The 20697-nt window shown below is 45.2% G+C and overlaps 1 protein-coding gene across 6 annotated transcripts in view; it reads right to left on the bottom strand.

The window, feature by feature from the left end:
* Positions 1–20697, bottom strand: part of ATP2B2 (ATPase plasma membrane Ca2+ transporting 2) — a 1084469-nt gene that overhangs the window by 40279 nt on the left and 1023493 nt on the right. For all 6 annotated transcript variants that reach the window (XM_090021539.1, XM_090021533.1, XM_090021535.1 and 3 more), the window contains 2 exons: positions 19982–20195; positions 15340–15551 (listed from right to left, as the gene is read on the bottom strand). In XM_090021539.1, coding sequence (XP_089877665.1) covers positions 15340–15551; positions 19982–20195 — 426 coding nt within the window. The remainder of the gene's footprint in view (positions 1–15339; positions 15552–19981; positions 20196–20697) is intronic.

Here is a 20697-nt window from a genome sequence, read left to right as displayed (position 1 = left end):
TGTGTTATATCTCGCTAGTGGAACAGTTAAGCATGCCCTAAGATAGTGATTGGCAATCAGTGTGCCATGTGGCATCTTGGGGTGCCCTGAGATTGAAGGGTTCCACATAATGTCAGCACTGTTTAGCATACAAACATGATTCATGAAATAAAACTACAGTCTTCAAATAGGAATCCATGATGTTAAAACAATTTGACCTTTTGTGGTCTGAGTTCTCTGCAACAGAAGAATTGCTCTTTTTTTTCTATACTTAAAGGGGAATGAAAACTAAACAATGGCATTTTCCAAGCATGCCTCTAATCTAAACCGGCTGAGAACTTCTGCTCTAAGCATACTCAACTGTATAGTGACCTGAACATGTCAGAAAGTCAGAGAAGCTACATTCTGATCCCAATCTTCTACGTGCTATCCTATGAGTCCTTAGGTAAAGGCAGACTGATTTGAGTGATCTATTCAAAATACCTTGGGTCTTATTTTCAGAAGTGCTGACCACACACTCCCTATCGTGATCAGTAGAGGCTGAAGCTTCTCAGAACTAAAAATCCATATATTCATTTAAACGCTGAACTCATGAACTGATGAGTCTTGAATGAGAGCTAAAGGCAAAGCATTATTTTATGTTGGAATTTATTTGGAACAAGAGAATTTTATTAAGTGTCAAACATCTTATTCCATTGCCATTATGTTTTATATTAAAGCCCCAGGCAAACAATACACCAAAGCCATGATTAATTGATTAACTGGTTTATTGCATCTTAAAGGTGGCAGAAAGAAGTGCAGCTCCCTGCTGTAACTGAGAATGCTTTGCAGGAAGCATTCTGAGTTACAATGATGTCCTGGACCAAACAGGAGTTCACTGCTGGTTTCAGGGGTGTAGCTGGCTATCTGTGAGCCTGCAGCTGTTTTCCCCCAGCCTGTCCCTTTTTCAGAATGGGTGAGGCAAAATGGAGCAGAGGGAAGCAGTCTGGGAGTCTTTCAGCCCAGCTGGAGGGTGGGGTGGGTGAATTGGAGCCCCCCTGCTCAAGACGGGGTTCCAATACACCCACCCCACCCTCTACCCGGGGCTGAAAAACCCCCAGACCAAACTTCCTCTGCTCCCTTCCCCCGCTCTTATTCTGAAAACAGTGACAGGCTGGCAGGCAGTGCAGACAGAAGTTATAGCAGATGCTCTATTTTGAAATGCCTTCATCTGATACCTTATGTAATGAGGGGTCAGATTTCCACCCGAATGGCCATTTTCAAAGCTGTTTGCAGCCATGCACTTGTGTTTGGTCACAGTTTTAAACTGCTTTCTGTGACCAGACAAGGAGAAAATTCTCACTTTTGTCTGTACAAAATGTAAATCAGCCCATACATATTCAGGATATTAACAGTGCAATAAACCAGGACACCAGCAACAAAGTTATTACACAGATATGTGTAATAACTTTGTGGCTGGCTTCTATGGGGCCTTAAATAGAATGTAGCAGGGTAGACCACACCAGGGTTTGCAAATGGCAAACAATTGTTGGTTGGCAGGGACCACACCAAGGTCAAATACTGGTTCAGTCCCTGCCAGTTGACAGTAGATTAGGATGACTGTGAGCTAAAGCTCTGTGGCAGTACCAACAATCAGCTGATTGGGGCTACTCCTGGGCTCAATTTCTAGGGTGGTCCCAATTAGCTGATCATGGGTCTCCAGAGTCAGCTGATGATCAGCTGATTTCTGAGCACCCAGATTTCAACTTACTCATGCAGGAGGATATAAGGAGGTTCCTGGGATCACAATCCCAAGATCCCACTGCCCCAGCAATATGGTACAATTCAGATTTGATCCCACAGTTATGCTGCCTGCCATGCATGTGTGGAAAGAGCTTTCCCATTCCACCTTCAAATGAACATCTGTCAGCAATCTAAATCTTATTAAAATAACAGATTAATATAGAATGCATTCATTTATCAAAAAAACTATCAGTTATTAAAATGTATCATATATGTACACGTAAGTAAATAACAACTGAAACATTTTAAATGGAATTACCAATCAATTCTGGATAATGTGATGTTAATTACATTATTTTTTCTTAAATGTTTTCTTAATTTATCTTCTCTTTTTAACAGCATCTTACTAATGACTGATATGAACATAGGATAAATTAATATATTCAACAGTAATCTGGGAATGGGTAATTAGTTAATCTAAACACCATACCAGTGGACTAAATTGGTGATAATTGATCAAGTTTATTTGCACAAAAAACATTCACAGGGTAATTATAAACTAGAAATGTTGATGTGGGTATGAGACACACACTAATTTTGTGGCAAACATAACACCTGAATCCCACCAGATGACTGTAGCCAAATAAATCATATATACATGGCTTCTGTAATGCGTGTAGTTCTGATCTAATTTATTCAAATTTCAAAACACAAACTTTAATTCTCTTCTGATATTGTGGTTTATAGGACTTCTGCATAGGAAGATGAATCATCAATAGCTATAATAGTGTAAGTGTCAACAATTTAAATGGGTAGTCTAGGTCCCATTTATCACATTCACTAAGGTCAGGGCTGTCCAACTGGAAGCCTGTGGGCTGCATCTGGCCTGAGGGGGTTAATATGTGGCCATCAGATTCCCACCCAGCTACCATTGCTCTCTTTGCTCTGGCTGCCACTTTAAGGGCTCAGAGCTAGCAACAGAACAACCTGCAGATGACTGCACTCCCCAATCAGGAATCACATGGCCAGCAGGGGATTGCCTGATTGGGGAAGAGAACTCAGCTGGTGGCAATAAGAGCAGGCCTGAGCAGGGAAGCCAGCAGTTTGATGTCTGCAGTTGTAGAAAGTACATTGCCCAGCTGGAGCTCCTGCTCAGAACATCTTGGAGGTAAGGGCAGGAGCTATGGGGATGGCAGGAGGCTCCTGGTCCTGTGGCATTACCAAAAATTTCACCCTGCTGGGGTAAGATGGTATCGTGGGTCCACTCCTGGCAGGGTGTTTCCCACAAAATGATATGCCAGTTGCCTTCCCAGTGAAAGGAGAATAAGGGGTGCCTTAAAGCCCCTTCCCCCTATTCATAGGTAGCCCAGAGTATGGACAAGCAGTAGAGCTAGGCATGTCTATGGACACCTGAGTTCATGGGGTGTAAGACCCCAGAACCCCAGTACGGGGGTTTGAATCATTGAATCATAGAATAGAAGGACCAGATGGGACCTGTAAGTTTGAGTCTGGTCCCCTGCCATGGGCAGGAGGTAATTGGGTTCAAACAAACTCCATGAGTTGCTTGTCCAGCCTCCTCTTGAACACCCACACAGATGACAACTGCACCACCTCTGCTGAGTGTGTGTTCCAGATTCTAGTTACCCTTATGGAAAATAAGTTTTTCCTTATGCCTAGCTAAATTTTTCCTCAACTAGCTTGTGCCCATTGGACCTTGTCCTCCCAAGGGGTGCCTTTTTGAAGAGATGCTCCTTTAGTGTTCACCCCTGAGATACTTGTAGGCAGCTATCAAATCTCCTATCAGTCTTCTCTTACTCAGACTGAACAAGCTCAGTTCCCACAGTCTCTCCTTATATGACCTGTCCCCCAGGCTTCTGATCATGTGGGTGGCCCTTCTCTGTTCTCTTTTGAGTTTATCCACATCCATCTTAAAGTGTGGTGCCCAGAACTGACACAGTAGTCCAGCTGTGGCCTCACCAGTGATAAATAGAGGGGGAGGAGCACCTCTTTGGATCTATTGGCAACACATTAGCTGATGAACACCAGAGTTCTATTTTCCCTGTTGGTGATTTCATCATACTGATGACTCGTATTCATTCTTTGGTCGATTGTCAACCCCAGGTCCCTTTCACATGCAGTGCCAGCCAGTGGACCACCACTGTGAAGGTTTTTCCTATCCAGATGAAGGATCCGGCACTTATCCCTACTGAGCCATATCTGATTGCATTCTGCCCATAGGACCAGCCTGTCAAGGTTATCCTGGATACCTGTCCTGCCCTCAGATGTGCCTACATTTCCCCACAGCTTGGTGTCATCCATAAGCTTAATGATTGTACTTCCCACTCCCTCATCCAGGTCATTGATAAAGATGTTAAAGAGTATGGGCCTAAGCACTAATTCCTGGGGGATGCTACTGGAGACGGCCCTTCAGGATGAGACCACCCCATCAATTGCAACTCGCTGGGATCAGCCACCGAGACAGTTGCCAACCCATCTCACTGTAGCCTGGTCTAGGCCAGTACCCTCTAGCTTAACTGAGAGAATCTAATGGGAACCAGTATCAAAAGCCTTTCTGACATTTAGGTAAATGATGTCTACCTCATGCCCCATGTCCAGTTGGTTAGTTACCTGATCATAAAAGGACACCAGGTTTGTTAGACATGACCTCCCCTCAACAAAGCCATGCTGGTTGTTTTTCAGTGCTCCACCAGTTATGAGTTTTTGTTTGATGGTTTCCCTGGTGATTTTTTTTTTTTGGAAAGATTTTTCCCAGGATCAAAGTCAAACTGACCAGCCTATAGTTTGCAGGGTCATCTCTCTTCCTTTTCTTAAAGATGGGCACCACGTTAGCCTTCTTCCCATCATTCAGGACCACTTCTAATTCCATGACTCTTTGAACACCTTTGCCAGAGGCACCACAAGGAGTCAGGCCAATTCTTTCAGGACTCTCGGGTGCAGCCCATCTTGCCCAACCAACTTGAAAACATCCAAATGCTCTAAGAGTACCTTCACCTGTTTGGGGCAGTTTTTATGTGGACTACTGTCATTGCTGTATTCTCTAGGTTGCTGAACACGTGACGAGTTCATGCCTGGTTTCAAGAATACTGCTGTGAAGTAAGAATTAAGGAGCTCAACCTTTTCACAGGGATCAACTATAGGCTCAGTGGAGGACTTACAGTGGAGCTTGATTTCTTCTTGCTCCCTGTGTACCTATAGAAGAACTTTTTGTTGTCTTTTACTTCAGTTGCCAGCTTTATCTTTATGCATGCCTTGGCCTTCCTTTTCTCATACCTGCAGGAAACCATTTTTCCATTGCCTGTATGCTTCTTATTTCTTTTTAAAAAGTTCCCTTATGTCTCTGTTGAGCCAGGCAGGTCTCTTAGCTCCTTTCCCACATGGGGATGGCCTCTTTTTGAGCAGTGAGAATTGCCCCATTAAGGAAGTGCCACCATTCCTGAACTCCCAAGTCATTCAGTCACTAGTTGGGAAGGGCATTTCCAACTAGACTCCTGAGTTTACTAAAGTCTGCTTTTCTGAAGTCAAGGACTTCTGTTCTGTTGGTAGAATTCCCACCCTTACAGTGGATGGTGAAACTAATCAACTCATGATCACTAGCACCCAGAGTACCTCCAATCTTCAGGTCACCTACCATTTCTTCCCTTTTGGTCAGCTTCTCCACAGGCTGTAACAAGCACAGGTTGTCTAAAGTTGCCAAGAAGTTGATTGACCTGCTGGAGCTGCCTGAATGGTCTTCCCAACAGATGCCAGGGTAGATGTAGTCACCCATGACAATGAAGTCCTTCGTGCTGGATGCATCAGTCAGTTCTCTGTAGAATGCCTGGGCACTCTCCTCTTCTTGGTAGATATAGTAGATTCCCACCATCAGGTCCCCTTCTCCCATGCCCCCTTATATCTTGACCCAAAGGGTCTCAAGGGACTTCCCTGTGCAATAAAATGTAACCTGCAGGGAAGGGTACTGCTCTTTCACTTAGAGGGCTACCTGTTTACCCTTTTTCCAAACCTGGTCCTTCCTGTAGAGCATATAGCCTTCAATATCCACTGCCCATTCATATGTATCGTCCCACCAAGTATCCATCAACCTAATAATGTCAAATTCCCCGTCAGACAGAAGGACTGCCAGTTCATCTTGTTTATTGCCCATGCTTCTAGCATTCCCATAAAGAAAGCTGAGTTCCCCTCTACTCATCTGAGGTTTTCTGTCCCTCTGCAAGTCTCTGAGGTCATTGGTGATAATCTGGATGTCCCCTATGTGAGTACCCTCCATTGGGTAATCTTGGCCAGAGGATTTATGCCTAGCAGTGGAATCTGCCCCCACTTCCCTGGGCTTGTGTAGTTTAAAGCCTTCCTCAGCAAGTCTGCAATTCTCATGGGGAAGAGCTTCTTCCCTCTGCCTGTAAGGTAGATACCATCTCTTGCATGCAGGCTAGTGCCATTGAACTGCATACCAAAATCTAAGTGTCACTGAACTGGTTTTGGATTCTATCTCTGAAGACTTTGGTTGACTTCTTCAATGCATTCCTCCCTCTGATGGCCATGGCCTCTAACAGGAAGGACTGAGGAGAAGACCATTTGTGCTTCTGATTACTTGAGCTTTGCCCCCATGGTCTTGTAGTTGTCCATGATTCTCCTGGGGTTGTTTCTTGCTGTGTCATTTGTGTCCACGTGGACAAGGATCATGGGGTAGTGTTCCATAGGGCAGACCAGCTTTGGGATCCTCTCTGTTGCATCTCAGATCCTAGCTCCTGGGAGGGAGAAGGACTCTTGTGCAAGGGAGTCTGGATGATAGATGGCACCTTCTATTCCTCACAGCATGGAGTCTTCCACAACAATCACCCTTTGTTGTTTCTTCAGTGGGGAAGGGAATGGTTCTCTCTTCTTCTTGGTGCAGAGGACATGGATACCTCAACCGATGATGGTGCCAGGGCTGTGTAGTTGTTGTATAGGGCTATTGGTAGAGCAGCTGACACATGTCATGGCTTTGCACCTGATGTGACCAATTTCCACCCTCCATCATTAGGGGCAACTTGCTGAAGCACACTCTTCTGCCTGAACTCTGTGGCATCATTCTCCATGTGCATGGCCTAATAGTAAGCATCTAGGTCCTTCTTGTGGTCCTTGATGGTTTCAGTCTGCTCACCTCCTCCTGGAGTTCCCTCATTTGGCCCTCCAGAACATCCGCCAGTAAGCACATCCCACAAGTGTGGGCCCTGTACTCATAGCTTCTTAGGTGTTTTATTGAGTAGAAGACCAGGTAGGTATGATGATTATCCCCACACAGCCCTTTTCAGCAGCTGATGCTGATGCGGTGGCCTGGCAGACATGGTTGAGTAGCTGCCTACAGATGGATTCCCTGGCTTCCCAGTTAGGGTTCCCTGGCATCCTGGTTTCTAAAAGCAGCTGGGGGATTCCTTAGGTCCCCAGGTCTCCATGGAAGTGGTGAGGGAGGGCTGATTCCTTGTTGCCTTTACCTGAGTTCCAGCATTGGGGAGTGGGAGCACTGTCCCATGGTGTGGGGAGGCTTTGGCTGCTCGGTGGTGCAACAGTCATGGGAATGCCATGCATCACTGCCATGGGGCAACTCAGTGGCCCCTCGGTGGCCCCACTAGTGGCCCCTCGGTGAACCCTCCCACACAAACTCCTGTGTTAACTTGTGCACTGGGCTCTGGTTGCATGGGTCCCTGGTGGCTGAGCTAAGTAGGGGCCAGGGGAGCATGACCCACCTCAGGTCCACTCAGCTGTCTCCCACCATTCTCTGTCTACCTGCTGCAGTCCCCCACTTACCTCCTGGCTCCTTGCTTGGGGTCAGAGGTCTTGGGGGTCTGCCTGGGGGTCCACCGAGGGTCTATGGTACTCAGGGACATGACAGGCTTCTGCCCATGCATATCCTCCTGAGAGCTGGTCCCAACTGTAGAGTGGCCTCAGCAAAAGGGAAGAGGAATCAGCTGAAGTTTAGGCTGTGCAGAGTAGGCCTGCAAGGGCAACCTGAAGGGCTGCACACAGGCCAGCCCCACAAGTAGCTAGATGAGTGAGCCCCAGTGAGGGGGCATGAGTTTGGGTGTCCCAGTGAGAGGGTGGTGGAGTAGCCCCAGTGAGGGGGAAGATGAGTTAAGACTCCAGTAAACCCTCAGACATTTTGAGACTGAGTTTTGGGTCATAGATCAAGAGAGTGTAGAAATAATGAGTAGTCTGGGCCAGTAGAGACTAGTATTTTGGATACCATCTGCAAGGCATGGGACATGGTATAGGGAAGTTTCAGAGCTGTGTATAATGTCCTAGGCATCAGGGCATTAAATGGGCAGCCTCCCACATTCAACATCTAGTTTAGTACAACAAGTTGTGGCAGAAGAGACAATGCAGACCACCCTAGACAGATGGGCGGGCTGAATATGAGACTCACTCCTAAGATGGCTCCCTGCCACACTGAGACCAGGATCCCTGTGGCAGGGTAGTGAAAGGCTTGGTGAGTTTTCTGTCTGTGTAGCAGTGCCAGTGGGATAGCCTGAGCAGGGGGCTCATACTGCTTGTGTCAGAGCAATTCCCCACATGGTGGTGGTAGCCAGGGTGCCTGTATGGCAGCAGGAGACTCACATTGCTCACACAGCAGGGTTCTGAATGTGACCCAAGTTCCCTCTAAGATGCACATGTGCGTAGCCATGCACAACTAAAAGTGTGGCCATGCATAGCCTTTTCAACACCGCACACCAGGAGAGGATGGGGCGGGAGCTTGCTATGGGCTCACCAGCTCTGGGGAAATGCTCTGCTCCCCCGCATCAGGGCCAGGGAGTGGACCACTTCCCCAGAGCCAGTGGGGCTCACGCCAGCCCCCTGCCCCAGCCTCCATTCCTGCCTTGCCTCACCTCAGGGAGGAGCCACTGCCTGCCCCAGTGAGGCTCTGCCAGCTCCAGGACACTGCTCCACTCCCCCACATCACCTCAGGGAGTGAGGAAACATGTGGCATCAGGTCTGAGGAGCGGAGCACTGTCCCAGAGCTGGAAGAGCCTCACTGGGGCAGGCAGCAGCTCCTCCCTAACATGAGGCAAAGCAGGGATGGAGGCTGGGGAAGGGGGCTGGTGCAGGCTCCACCAGCTCTGGGGAAGTGCTCCATTCCCTTGTCCTGATGCAGGGGAGTGGAGCACTTCCCCAGCGGTCGGGAGCCCGTGGCAGGCTCCAGCCCCTGGCCCCTGGCCCCCGGGTCCCAGGCCCTGGCCCCAGCCCCTGGCTCCCAGCCCCCAGCTCCAGTCTCCAGCCCCCAGCCCTCAGCCCCCTTTGATAAGTGTCCCACACCAGACTGAGGCAGTGTGCTCATGGACCAAGGCGGCACGCTCATGGACTGCTGCTCCTTACAGGGAACATTGAATGTGATGGGTCCGAGGGAGATTGTACAGTCCCTAACCTGTGCAATGCATGGCCCTGAAGTTGTGGCTTGTGTGACAGCTCTGAAGTTGGCAAACCGTGACTTAGGGTCATGGTATTTCACCTAAACAAGTAGCTAAACACTAAATCAGATTTTTAAAAACACTGAAGTATTCAACTCCTGTTAAAGTCTAAGAGGCACCTATATTTCCAAAATTCATTCTAATAGATATTGCTTATTAGATATGATTCTGATCCAGCATAATCTCAGTTAATTAAACTATGCCTCATAAATTTGGTTTGAGTTCACTGGTGCTCAACCATTTCAGTCCTGTGGGCCAGATGAGTGGCACAAGGTTAGCACCTTCATCTAGTCCTGAGCACCTGATATAGTATGCAGGGCCATGCTATGGGCTCCTCAGAGGTTCAGAAATCTTGCAGCGGGGGGCAGCAATTAATAGTGCCTCTTCTCCCCAACCCCCAAATCTTTAGAACTGTGGGGAGCCCTGCGTGCAAGAGTACATGGCTCTACAGGTTGGATTTCACTTACTGGCTGGAGGTTGAGCATCCCTATTCTAATCCATTTCCAGGGGAGTTGAGTTCAGTGGTTAAGATGCTATCCTGAGATGCTGGGGTTTAATTCTTTTCTCCTCTGCATGACTTTGGGCAAGTCACTTAGATCCAAGTCCACAAAGTTATTCCATTTGTGGGTTACCACGGTGTAAATATGAATTATTAATATATCCCCCTTATTTCTTAGTTCGGGAATTTTGGAAAGACTGTCTTTTTCTGTCAGCATGATCAGATTTACAGAATTCCAAGGTTTCTTCCCATTAGTGTAACATATTGGATTCTGTGCTATCATGCAGTAGTACTGGGGGAATTCCAAACAATAGATGAGGGCCCCACTGTACTGGAGGGTGTAAAAACATGTAGCAAAAAATATTGTCCCTAATGTACTTTCTATTTAAGGCCAATAAGATACAATAAACAGTAGGGCTGTGCGAAGCTTCAGGTAGTGATTCAATCTGAAGGAGATTCGACCTGATTTGGTGACTGAATCTCTGAATCTAAATTGAATCAGGGGACCAATTTAAAGGTCCAAATTGATTCAAATCTCTCCAAATCTTCAGAAAAGATTCAGAGAGCTTTGATGATTTGGGCAGGCCCTGTGGCTGCAGCAGGGAGCAGCAACTGACTCTGAGCTGGTAAGTACTAGGGGTGTGGAAGAGGGGGCTGGGAGAGGGGACCAGCCCCCCAACCCTCACCCACTCCCCTAGCCCCCACCATGTCTGCTCCCACCCACCCCAGCTCTATCCTTTAAAAAAAAGCCCTGGTCCTCACTGCGTGTTGCTGGGTGGGGGGGCAATCCCTGCTGTTCCCCACTGCCCCATACTGCATGTGGGGCTCTCCAATGAGCCCCCGACCCCTCTGCTCCCCTGGCCCCCACACAGGTGCCCTTACTGGGCCAATTCTGGCCCTTTAAGAAAAAAAATGAGAAAAGCCCCAGGACTCACTGCTCCTGCAGTGGCCTCAGGGCTTTGAGGCTCATGCAGAGTTCCCCACATGGATTGGAGCAACAGGGATGGACCCCTGCCAGCAGGAGCAGTGAGTCTGGGGGCTTTTTTCACTTTTTTCTTAACCGTCTAGAGCTGGCTCTGGTGCGGCATCCATGGGGGGGCTAGGGGTGTGGGGGGGTCATGCAGAGCCCCTCCCTGCAGCATGGGGCAGAGTGGGGCAGTTGGGATCACCCCCCCTCCCAGCAGCACCCAATGAGCCAGGGTTTTTTTTCCCAGAAAGCTGGGAGCTGGGGTGGGTGAGGCAGTGATTGCTGAACTGGGAGAGCAGGCAGGGGATGTGCCTGGCCTAGCTAATTTGGAGATTTAGCCCAATCAAATCGGGATAGTGATTTGAATCACTGTCCCCTGAATTGGCCGAATCCGAATCTGAAGTGAGTACTAGACACTTTGCACAAGCCTAATAAACAGATATTAATAGGATTCACAAAATAATGAGATAAAAGTGTTTTGTATACAGCAGTCAGGGTCACAGGTAAGAATAAATACTAGTACTGTAAAGCTGGTGCTGATGTTGTCAATAAGAGCACAATATGGCCCTCCCCTTTTCTAATATACAAAATGGTTACTGCCCTGTGGGTAACTAAGGTCATATGTCTGAAAATTCATAGACATTAAGGTTGGAGCATATCACTTGGAAGCCTATAAGCATGATGTGGGGGTTTTTTCCCCTGAGGTGGAGTACATTTTTCTGTATCAAATGTCATCAGGTTTTTACCCGCCCACTTTCTAAACCTATCAAGGTCAGCCTGGATCACCAGCCTATCCTCGGGTGTGGATGCTCTATGCCAAATTTTGGTGTCATCAGCAAACTTGGCCAGTCCACTTCTGACACCAGTGTCCACATTGTTAATAAAGACATTAAAGAGTATAGGTCCAACGATGGAGCCTTAGAGGACAGCACTGGTCATGGAGCGCCATGATGATTCACTTCTGTCAACCACCACTGACTGGGTCTGATCTCAGAGCTAATTCCCCAGCTATCAGACTGTGATGTAGCTGAGGCCACAGTTTGCAAATTTTTCCATGAGGAGATTGTGGGACACCAGATCAAAGGCTTTTTTAAAGTCCAGATATGACGTCATTCTCTTCTCCCTTGTCCAGGTGATATGCCACCTGGTCATAGAAGGAAATAAGATTGGTCAGGCAAGAAACCCATGCTGGCTGTTCCACAGGATGTTGCCATCAGCCAGCTTGTCACGAATGGTCTCTCTGATAATTTTTTCCAAAATCTTTCCAGGGGTTGAGGTCAAGCTGATTGGCCTGTAGTTCCCTGGATCTACTTTTCTCCCTTTCTTGAATATAGGCACCACATTGGCCTTCTTCCAATCTTCAAGTACTTCACCAGAGCACCGTGAGTTCTCAAACATCCTTGCCAGTGGCCTCAAAAACAAGCCTCCTGAATGAGTGAGAGAGGAATGTGAGGTGTAAAGGAAGAAGAGATGGTAGCTTGGAGAATGTGGAGAGAAAAAAAGGAGGAGCAAGCAGAGCTTGATACTAAAGAGGTTAACATTGAAAAAAGTAGATGGAAATAGGATTCGCACTGGAAGTAGGATTCTCAACAGAGATTTAGGGATAAAAAAGAGTGATAGATAATAGATATGTTACAGGGTAGAATACAGAACAAAAGGGACTAAGGGTCAGGGTGCAATAATGGAAAGAGGCATAAATTGTTCCATTCCCTTTTACTGTAAACATATTTTGCAATTTTACTCTGAAAGAGGGGAGGGGTGTTTTGGGAGGTGATGGGAAGGTATTCCTTGATTGAGACAAGGAAAAAAAATGCTACCATTTTCTCCTCTATATATGCAGAAACCTTCATAGACCTATCTTCTTGATCTTCACCAAACTGCTACCCAAATGTATTGGGTTCTCTGTTTTTTATGCTAAAACATTGGTCACCCTGATGTTACATTCTTTGGGAGACTGCACATGAAGGTGAAATCCCAGGAATAGTTTTGCTGTATCTCATAGCAGATTCAATAACTATGCATGAAACTGAACAAGTTTATGGATGTGGCCAAGCCACATTTCTTTTAATCCATCATATTAATTCCCAAGGACAGGGTGAGCTCCTGTGGATCATCAATTAGTTTTACTTATAGCAAACAGTAAGCTCATCAGATTGGTTATCATAACATATCAGCCAGCTGAAGAACAATAAATATCATTCCGAGCTGCTTCAGCAAACTGTATTATAAAATTATACTCTTCAGAACATATCATATAATCGCTAATGTGGAAAATTTAATTGAAAGAATAACCTATTTTACCTCAAGATATATTACCCAGATTTAAGAAAGACTGAAAAGCAAGCAAAACCCCCAGACTACATAGTCTTTTATCCTGTATTTTCTCAAGGGCATAACTCCCATTTGCTTTATTGTACATTGCATATGAATGAAAACTGCAGAAGCAGACTTCTGAGTTATGCACAGAGACTAATATATCTATTTATTTTAGAAGGTTCTTTGTTGGGGAAAGAGAAAATTGAGACCAAAGGCTAAAATTTATTAAATGGACTCAATATATCAGTTGGATGTCCCTCTCCCTTCAGCAGCAAATGGGGCCTCTGAGGGCTCATGGCAGAGACCTGCCCCCCCCACAACTCAGTGTGGGGCAGCAGGAGTCAACCCACCTCACCTGGCACACACATGGCAGCTGCACCATCATGCAGGTGCAGTATGGCTTGGCAGGGTGCCGCATGCTGTCCCAGAGCTGGGGTGGCTCCACATGTCAGCCAAAGCTCCCAGTTCATTCCCCAGCTCTCTTATCACTTCCCCCAGCTCTTTCCGGGGGGTGCAACCCCCAGATCTGCATGTGGGGTTTCATCAGATTGCTGCTGCCAGTTCAGGAAGTAGTCCAAAGTTGCCACCATCCCCAGCTGGCAATGGCAGCCTGCTGTCTTCCTACATCATCTGGGGGCCCACACCTCCCAGGAAGAGGTGGGGGAAACAATCAGAGAGTTGGAGAAAGATCAGGGAGCTGGGGAATTGAACTGGGAACTTAGGTCCTGGCTCAATTCCCCAGCCCCAGGTTCAGTACTGCAGCTCTTGGTTTAATTACCCAGCCCTCAGTTTGATTCCCCAGCCCCCTGTTCAATTCTGCAGCTCCCAGTTTGATTCTGCAGCCTCCAGTTCAATTTCTTAGCTCCTGGGTTGATTCCCCAGCCTTCAGTTTGATTCCCCAGCTCCCTGTTCAGCCTGCTGAAACCCCACATGCAGATCGGGGGTCCACATCCCCTGGGAGGAGCTAGGGGGATAATCAGAGAGCTAGGGAATTGAACTGGGAGCTAGATGTCAATAGCAGAGCAGTCCTTTCTCCCTCTTTCTCCTTAGTTTCTGTTTAGCTGCAAGCTGGCCAGCTTTGAAACTCGAAACATTTTGAAACTTTCAAAATGTTTCAAATGCCTTCATTTTGTTTCAAAGATGTTTCAAAGCCTTTCATTTCAATTTCTCTACTTCAACCTTAAAATGAGTCGAAACAGCTTTGAAATGAAACACCCGTTGAAATTTTGTACAGCCTTAATGTCCAGGGATTCTCAGGTGTTGCAGTAGACTGTACAAAGGCTTTTGTGACTAGTATCTGGTACAGGTTTTACAGAAGACTGGCTAATAACAGATTAAAAGGAAAATACTAGAGAGGAGAATATAATCCTTTAAAACACCTCTAGGAAAAACACAGTGCTTCTGCAGTGATGGTTAAAGCTATTGTAACGTGCTAGGAACAGAAGTTACACATAAACTGATATAAGTGATTGGAAACTGGTTCAAATCTGTAACGCAACATAAAATCAGTACACATGAACCTCTTTTTCAAACCAGTTTAAGATACACCTGGATGGATGTAGTATCAGCCTGAACTAATTTAGTTTAAATCAGTTTATTGAACTTCTGTCTCAAATCCCCTCCAGATTCAAGTTAATTCATAGTCCCCCCAGCATCACAGATTGCTTTACACCTCTTCTGCAACCCCATCCCCTCACAAGTTGGGTGGGATAGCCTTGGCCTAACCTGTCTGCTCCCAATAAGCAGGGAGGTGTGCTCTAGCACTCCCTTGCTTCAGGCCTGAGCCACTGCAGGCATGTGTGGGGCTGCATTTCCAGAATCAAAATAGAAGGTCTGTTCACTTGCTTATCTGTTCAATCTATAGCGTTTAGACTAACTTGTGAAGATTGAATTGATCCAGCCCATGAATTTTTGACAGTCTGTACTTAGCCTAATTATGTAGGCAATGGTACAAAGCATCATGTAAATTTAAGTCAGTGTTTGACTCAATTGTGAAGTTATTTAATGAGCACCTTGTTTATCACTACTACTAAAGGGTAAAAAGGGTAGATATTATTCACCGCTACTAGTTGCATTCTTAATCTCCACTGGTATTTATTTATTTATCAGTTATTCATTGCAATTTATTAAATTATACTTACTACAAATCTTTATGTACAGGTGCGGTCAAGACTTTTTCTGTATTTCTAGTCTACAAACATATTAAACCTAAGCTAAAGTGTTCAAATGTACTATTACTGAGTTATGAGATATTTATAAAACCAGAATATGTCTGATAACAGATAGATTGGTATGAACTGGGCCCACTACCCAACTTGGTTTTCTGAAAAGTAAAACTAGAAAAAGACACGATGTATTATTATTTTTGAACAATTGCTGATTCTTGCATAAATGATTACCTGTATAGCAAATGTACCCAATACAATAGTGCAAAATATAGGATTTCTGAAAATGCCATCAAAGACATTCCTCTCGCCATGGATTTTGCGTGCATTGATTTCATTGAAGAGCTGCATCATGACGAAAGTGTTGAAAATAATGGTATAATGCTCTGAAGGAGGAGAGTGGAGCGGTGCATTCCTCCCACTGTCAATCTGAAACATTTGTTCACCTTAATAAAAAGGAACAAAAAAGTTGTTTACTGTTCCAAAGCATTCTGTCTTGTATTTTTATGTCCATCTCTCTGCAATGGATAGCCTTTTTGCCTTGAAATGCTTTTTAACATCATTCCTTCCTGAGCTACCATAATAACGGCACAGTTCCCAATTCAGTGAGCAAAAGAACTACTGAGTTCCCCACTGTGAAGTTTAACAAAGTTGATTTTAGTTAGTGGCTTGGAATACATTCAGATGTTACACTTAGATTGACCTAACTAGGAATAAATCTAAGTGCTGAAATGTACACACATTTGGGGAGATTAGATCAGGCAAAAAATAGCCAGACTGACCTAACTTAGTTCACTTATAGAGCTGTGCTACATAGACGAGGCTAACTTGTGCCTGATCGAGCCAAATGTTTGGAGTCCAACCTCAGGGCTGGGAAAGCCCAGCTACTCAGCCCAGCCCCAGGGCTGCACTTTTCCTATGCCTCCACTCTGACTGGGCTATTTTGAGCCATTCTAGCCCATCCATCCCTCCCATGGACCTGTCAGCCTCCCCATCCTGCCAACCATCCCCCAAGGACCCATTAGACCCCCTCCCAAATCCTGCCTGTGTGTCCCCCTGCCCCAAATTACTTAGATTGTGGCCCTCAGCACCAATAAACATATGCAGAAGCAGGGGTCTGATCTATGATTACATGGCTTTAAGTAAGCTGCATGATCATAGATCAGGTCCCAGAAATGTGTGCACCAATACACCAGCAAAAATTATTTTTGAGGTGTTTTTTCTCCTACAAGGTAGACAAGAAAGAAATTAAAGACTTATTTTTTTTTCATCCAATGGACTTGCTGACCATGCATTTGCTGTTTTTGTAATAATTAGTAGCAATTGTTCTTCACAATTTCTGAATATTACTGTCTTGTACGCTATACCTTTTGATAAATATTTAGGATATGAACTGGGGAAAAACAATAGCTAATATAACCATTACCAATTTTAAAATTAGTTGCTTTTGCAATTTTGTTAACCTGCTGTGTAAGCTCATCAAAAGTCATTATATTGTTTATTTAAATGGCAAAGCATAAAACATTGGTTAGGGACAAGAGTGACTGTCAGTGTTTTAAAACAAACAAACAAAAAAAGAGCGAGAAAAAGCTCAGTATACAGCAAATATCAATGACCAACAAGTTTATATCAGAAGTTATAGAAACATAGAATCAAAGGAAAGTAGACCTCCAGGGGTCATCTAGTCCAACCCCCTGCTTGAAGCAGGATCATCCCTATCCAACCATCCTGTACAATCCATAATCTAAACTCTAAATAAGACTACCATCAACCTCTGAGCATTCAAAACAGGCTCTTAGTAGAGGAAGTGGGGGAGGGGGAGAAAGAGTGGAGAGGATTTAAGGCCACATAAATCAATGGGTGACTCAAGACCCTGTGGGTCAAGATACAGGGGAGACAAGGAGAAGAGGACTTGATGGTAGGCAATTGCTACAGACTGCCACACCAGGAGGAGGAGCTGGATCTGGAATTTTCCAGAGAACTGATGGAGGTTACACGTTCAAGGGACACGGTTGTCATGGGTGACGTCAATTACCCTGACATCTTCTGGGAGGAGCACTTGGCCAGATCTGACCAGTCACATAGGTTTTTGAACTGCATGGAAAAACTATGGTTAGTACAGGAGGTGAACTGACCAACCAGGGGAAGGCTTTGTTGGATTTGGTTCTAGACAAAGGGGATGACCTGGTGGGACATCTGAGGATTGAGTGTAATCTGGAAGACAGTGATCATGAGGTGATAGAATTCACTATCCATCATAGGGCAAGCCATTAGGATAGAGGTGCTTGACTTTGGGAAGGCTGACTTCAATGACCTTAGGAAAATAGTGGGAGAGACCTATGGGAAGAGGGACTGGAGGGGAAGGGAGTTCAGAAGGGGTGGTCATTCCTCAAAGAAGCAATCCTCAGAGCACAGAAAAGGTCTATTCCTGTGTGCAGAACAGGTGGTAAAGAAGCCAGGAAGCTCTCTTGGCTTACCGGAGGAGTCTGGGAGTGCTTAAAAAAGAAAAAGGAGGCTTATGAACAGTGGAGACAAGGGGTAATCACCAAGGAGGAATACACAAATATAGCCTACATTTGTAAGGAGAAGATAAGGAAGGCAAGGGTGGAGACTGAGATCAGGTTGGTGACCAAAATCGAAGCCAATCAGAAGTCTTCCTTAGTTATATAGGGAGCAGGAGGAAGACCAAGGGAAATGTAGGGCCCTTGCAGAATGGGACAGGACAGCTGATAACAGTCAGGAGAAAGCTTGCAAATGATACTAAATTATGGGGAAAAGTGGTCATACTAGACAATATGATGTGGATCCAAGTGGACCTGGACAAGCTGGAAAGGTAGGCAGAGCAGAACCAGATGCAGTTCAATACAGATAAATGCAGAGTGTTTCATCCAGGGAGAAGTAACCAGCAACATCAATATACAAAAGAAGGAACATGAGCCACCAGTGCAATGCTGTAGTCAACAGAGATAATAGCAGAGTGGGATGCATCAGCTGATCCATCACCAGCAGGGCTAAGAAAGTGGTACTCCCTCTCTGATCAGTGCTTGTGAGACCCAGCTGGAGTACTGGATCCTGTGCTGGGTGCTGCACTTCAAAAAAGACATGGGGAATCTTGAAAGGGTTCAGAGAAGGGCCCAGAGAAGGGCCACAAGAATGATTAAGGGCCTGGAGGACAAACCTTTTGAGAAAAGATTAAGGGATCTGGGACTGTTCAGCCTGGGGAAGAGAAGACTGAGGGGAGACTTGGTGGCCATCTATAAGTATGTGAGGGGTGAATATCGGGAGCTGGGAGAAAAACTGTTCACTAGGGCATCCTGGGGAAGACAAGGAACAATGGCCATAAACTGCTAGAGGATGGTTTCAGGCTGGATGTAATTAGGTGCTGCAGTCTCCAACCTTGAAATTCTTCAAAAGGAGACTTGACAGATGCCTTGCTGGGATCATTTGATCTTAGCAGTATTCCTGCCCAGAGCAGGGGGTTGGAGTTGATGATCTTTTGAGGTTCCTTCCATCCCTTAATTTATATGATTCTATGTTCATAGGTTATGCAGAAGCATTCTTCCTTCATCTATCTTAGCAATTATTATTATATCACACAGAGATTTGGGGATTTGGTTTTGAAATTACAGAAATCAGTAAAATTCCAGAAGGGCTGGGCAAGGCTTAACATTAAATTCCAGTTTAGGAGCAGGGTAACCACTTGGGTATATATTAACTTAACACATTAACTTAAACCCCTACCGACTCCTGAACCTAATCTTTTTCTTGGCAATCTGTAACTTGGATTGAAGGCATGCACCTCATGGGTGCATCTACACATACACTTTAGTGCAGAGTTGACTAATTATCTCTGCAGTAAGGCATCACAATCTACACACGTGCCAGTATTAGGGCACAGTAAACTAATTAACTCTGCCATAGAATAGTACTGTCATGGACAGGACTATTTTACAGTGAAGTACTTAACTGTACTGAAATGCATGTGTAGATGGTGACCAGGCAGGGGCCAGACTCCTGGCTCCCACCTATTCACACAGCTTTGCAGAGTCTGCATCCTTACGCCCCAGCCAGCCCCTCTGCAGCCTGATGCTGCCACCCAGACCCCAGGGCTGACCTCTCATGCCCTGTACCAGCCTGAGCATGCCCCACCCTGGCTCAAAGTGCTGCAGTCACAGGCACACGTGTAAATGCTGCACCTGGGAGCAGTTCGCTTTGGCTCAAAGTGCTCTGGAATTTCTTTGCCTTAATTGCACACGTAGATGCACCCCATGTCAATGAAAAACAAAGCAGAGGTCACAAAATCATCCCAGTGCCCCCCTTTGACCTGCCACGTAGAACTGTTTTCCTTTATCTCTTTTGATGTCATTGCATGGCTCAAACTCTGGTACTATTGCAGTTGAGCCCCGATAGGCTTAATGTCAGTGTTATGCACTATTTCCTCATATATCACACACCCTTTCCCCCAAAAAATTAGCCATTCAAAATGAGGGGGTGTGTATTAAGCAGGGAAACTGATTTCTTTGATTGAATAGAGGCATGAGGATGCTGGAATGGCTGACAAGGGCTATGAATTCTTTCCACATAGGAGGAGAAGAAAATAAGTTGGTGGTGACTGTGACAAGTGTAAACCTTTAGTGGATGAATGGACAACCTTAACTCATAGTAAACCTGTGTTGTGGCAGTTCAGATTTCTTTATTCTGCTTCCCTAAAACAGGGCACATGTCTTATTATGGCATGTGCCGTATATCAGAAAATGCAGCTGGGAGGCTCAGTACATTTTGTGGCACCTAGTTGCAACTTAGGATACTTCAGAATTAAGCAAAAGCAGATTTAAGGGACACTTGAAATGGAAAAATAAAAAACCCTTTATCTTACCTATGAAAAGGAGTGTAAAAATGAGAGTGAGCTGGTAGACAGCATGCCCCAAGATATTCTTCATCATGGTACGTGATATAAGAGGCTTGTTTCTACCATATGGTTTCCTTAGCAGCAGAGACTCTGTAGGAGGTTCAGTGGCCAAAGCAAGAGAGGCAAAGGTGTCCATAATTAGATTGACCCAAAGCATTTGTACAGCTTTCAGTGGAGAGTCCTTGGGAGACAAATTAAAAAGTAATGTATTTGATAGAATAATTATGGTGTTGTCAATTCCTTGTCTTCATATATACTGTATTATTGTGTGACTACAAGGGAGAAACTGAGGGAACTGTTTGCATTAAAGCAAAAATATCTAATCAGCTATTAGATATTTAGGTATCAGCTATCTAATCAGCTATCAGCTATTCAGTCATTTCAGGAAGTAATATTTGAAACCTCACAAATCTTATTTGGCATGCCCTTAACTCTACCTGAATAATTTGTTAAACAGTGTTCCCTGGCATGCCAGAAAATGTATTGTTTCTAAATTTTGAGTTAGGTTTGGATGACCAACAATTATGAACAGTTTGGGTTTTTTTTCTGAACATAAAATCTAAACTAAAGCACAATAATAATAATAAAAAAGAAGAAGCATGCTTAAGTGAATCATATCTGAATGAAGTTTAATTTCCTCTAGTACATAGTTTATATCATCTGAAATTAACCAAAATCTTGGA

Source organism: Crocodylus siamensis, chromosome 11, assembly GCF_052110815.1.
Source record: "Crocodylus siamensis isolate JL-2025a chromosome 11, ASM5211081v1, whole genome shotgun sequence".
NCBI lineage: Eukaryota > Metazoa > Chordata > Crocodylia > Crocodylidae > Crocodylus > Crocodylus siamensis.
This window is presented reverse-complemented; position numbering and strand designations above follow the sequence as displayed.